At 45.2% G+C, this 3,545-nt stretch overlaps 1 protein-coding gene across 1 annotated transcript; it reads left to right on the top strand.

Moving 5' to 3' along the window:
* Positions 1-289: 289 nt before the first annotated feature.
* hrh2a (histamine receptor H2a) lies at positions 290-1,989 on the top strand (the record flags this gene model as incomplete). Its single annotated transcript, XM_083891457.1, has 2 exons — positions 290-1,292; positions 1,793-1,989. 2 exons carry the CDS (start codon positions 290-292, stop codon positions 1,987-1,989), a joined length of 1,200 nt encoding a protein of 399 aa, XP_083747583.1.
* Positions 1,990-3,545: the final 1,556 nt, after the last annotated feature.

Here is a 3,545-nt window from a genome sequence, read left to right as displayed (position 1 = left end):
TTGGTTAGAAGAGTCAAGTCCAGAAAGCAACCAAGTAGATAAGAGAATTGCACGTGGCCAAGACCTCGAGTCACAGTGGAACATGGAGACACTGATACACCATAACAGCTGGAAGCACCAAAACCCTCTTAAGGATTATATCTCATTATACGTGACCTTGTTCTGTGAATGACTTTTATGTACGGCCACTATTCTGGCCATTGATTAAAAAAAAAAAAAAAACATGATGGTTCCCATGAAGTTCCAGCCATGATGTCGTCTCATTGTCTCCAGTGCAGCTTCAGCGATAATGTTGTCAAAAGTGCTGGTGGGTGTCGCCCTGTCCCTCCTCATCCTTCTGACTGTGGCGGGTAACGTGCTGGTGTGCCTGGCCGTCTGCGCCTCTCGACGTCTCCGCTGTCTCACCAACTGCTTCATTGTGTCTCTGGCTGTGACGGACATGCTGCTCGGTCTCCTGGTCCTCCCTTTCTCCGCCCTCCACCAACTCAACGACGAGTGGCCGTTGGGCCCGGGCTTCTGCAACTTTTACATCTCCATGGACGTCATGTTGTGCACCGCCTCCATCCTCACGCTCCTGGCCATCAGCGTAGATCGCTACCTGGCGGTGACCATGCCTCTGAGACACGCCTCGCTGGTGTTGCCATGGAGAGTTGCAGTGGCCATGGCCAGTGTCTGGACAGTGTCTGTGGCTGTGTCTTTCTTGCCCATTCAAATGGGATGGAACACTGTTAACGGGACAGTGCAGAACAATGGGCCATGGGCTCCAAAGGGGAAATGTCGCTTTGAGCTGAACCAACCCTACGTGCTGACCGACTCTCTTCTGACCTTCTACCTGCCTTTGGTGGCCATGTGCGTGATCTACCTACGCATACTCCGTATTGCACGGGCACAGGCCAAGCGCATTATCAACGCCCGGCCCACTTGTACCATTCACTACAACAGCAGGAGCAATTCCACCAGCACCACTGTAGTTTCCAGTGTCACAGCAGTGGCTCTACGGGAACATAAAGCTACATTGACACTGGCAGCTGTGATAGGGGCTTTTGTTGTGTGCTGGCTGCCGTATTTCATCCTGTTCACAGTGCTGGGCCTAAAGGAGCACCCAGACCCTAGCACAGTATCAGCATATCCCATCGTGTTGTGGCTGGGTTATGCAAACTCAGCCCTCAACCCGATCCTCTACGGAGCCCTTAACAGGGACTTCAGGTCAGCCTACAGCCATCTCCTGAGATGCCGGTGCCCTATTTACAGCGGGTGGAGGAGTGGACAGCCGTCTCCCACTGTAACAGCAGGTAAAAGAGTCGACGTGGATTAAAGGGAAAGCAAATCTGTGCAGTTCTTCAGTGTAATATAACCTGTGTTGTAGAAACACTTCAATTTCAAGGGGCTACATGTACAATGAGTAGTGGAATTTGAAAACATTATGTTAATTCATAATATAGAGAGACCTAAGCTAAAGCTCAAACCTGTCTAGGAAAAATCTTCAAATTCCTCTCTTCTTCCATCTACATTTTTCAGACCCATGCTCTGTGTCTATAGCTGTGGCTCCCTGTGTTTGACTGCAGTATTGTATGGGTGTATGGCACAGCAGACCTTTTACACTATCTCAAAGCATGAACTGTATAAATGATAATTCAAATTGTGAATATACGTTGTTATCAGTGAAGCCATTGTTTCCTTAATCTATGAAGACGCATGAGAAATTTAGGACTTAATACATTTATGGAACTCCTGTGAATTCACAGGATGTTCCCCATTCTTTCAGGGCATTTTGTTGTTGTTTTTTTCTTAGCCAGAGAGCAGATCACAGAGGCAACACTACTGTGTGGCCACAACCCTTCTACGTGCAAGGCAGGTCTGCCGGATCGAAGCTTCATGCCTCAAGAAGTGGACAGGACAACCGCCGCAGCAGCTATCCAGTTTGCAAATGGCACTGCAGCCACAGATGAGTTCACCGTCAACGACCAGATGAGTGAATACCAGCAATGAAGGTCAGCACGATCCAACAATCATTCAACACAATAAACCTTAAAGAAAATGTTGCCTAATATACAGAGATTGCTGTAAATATTCCCATTTGGCTCATTTTGGAGCATGTACTTTACCACGAATAACTAAGTTCTGCATTATCAATGACATAGATACACTGTTCTACTATAAAATGCCATAATCAAATACTGTACGTCAGGGGTATCAAACTCATTTTCACTGCGGGCCTTATCAGCATAATTGCTACCCTCAAAGGGCCAGATGTAACCGTCAAAGAGAATAAATGGAACCAAATATAATGTAAAATAAAGGTAACTACTCTGTAACATATTGCTAAATAACCTTCTGCATGTATTACTTATTAAAGTTACAAATATGATGCATTATAGATGTAACCCGGTCCGCGATGTGCCATGGTGATGGTGATGCCGTCACTGTCACTTTGCGGATAACGCAATAGCCATGCATTGTGGGAAATGTAGTTTATGGTCAACGCACGCCTTAAAGCAGCATCGACCTATTTTAACACAGATTTTGAAGACCAATTAATCACTCACGGGCCACATAAAATGACGTGGCGGGCCACATCTGGCCCCCGGGCCTTGAGTTTGACACATGTGCTGTACGTCGTTCAAACCCAAACGAGTCATCTCTCGTTTCTTATTATGGTCTGTCCACCCAGGTCATGTTGTATGCACTGGTGAGGTGGATGCTGGGTTCCATCCCGAGGAGAAAGCACATCAGTCCACACACACACACACACACACAAAAAGAAGAACCACGATTTACAGCCCTTCCATTTGAAAGCGTTCGGTGCCACAACAGAAGCACCTAATAAGCCATGTAAGTAGATCTACATAAATCACAACACGACAGCCCTTACATGTCTGCCCTACAGTAAATGAACTGTGACATTACAGATCCTAACAGCGTCACACACAGTGCATCAGGCCATATGGCAATATGCACGTGAAGCCAAGAAATCAACTTTCGCTACAGAGGAGATGCATTACACAGTTTCACATCCCGCTCTCTTTATCTCCGCTTGCTTCTTGTGAACAGTATCAACTTATAGTTTTTCTCATCATGCATGCTTGGTAAGTGTGCATTAGTTAAAGCAACAATACAACAAACAGTTCTTTTCTTTATGATTGCCAATATGCTGCAAGGCCTTTACAGAAACACAGCACCGAGGGCAAAATCTAATGCCACCACACACGTGGTGACCCACACACAATAACTTTAGATTTAGCTATATAGCACATGGGAAGTGTGTGTATATAAATTCACCCATAATTCATCATGTGAACTAACACAAACTCTGAACTGAAGCAGTGTACAAGATATTTGCCAAGCCTCAGAGAGAAATAAGGAATCCCCAGCCTTCTGAGAAAAGCAAACATTATATGCTGCAATATAACAATATTTCCAAGAATCAGGGAAAATGTCTTTGCAGCTAATGCCGTAGTCGGGGGTGCATTTACTGACAAAAAACAATATTAAATGTTTGTTCTTTTTTTTTTTTTACTTTTTGTTTCTTTCTTTGGCAACACAAT

The sequence above is a fragment of the Microchirus variegatus genome (genome assembly GCF_963457635.1).
Source record: "Microchirus variegatus genome assembly, chromosome: 6".
Lineage (NCBI taxonomy): Eukaryota > Metazoa > Chordata > Actinopteri > Pleuronectiformes > Soleidae > Microchirus > Microchirus variegatus.
Note: the sequence above shows the minus strand (reverse complement) of the source record. Positions and strands in the feature narration are given on the sequence as shown.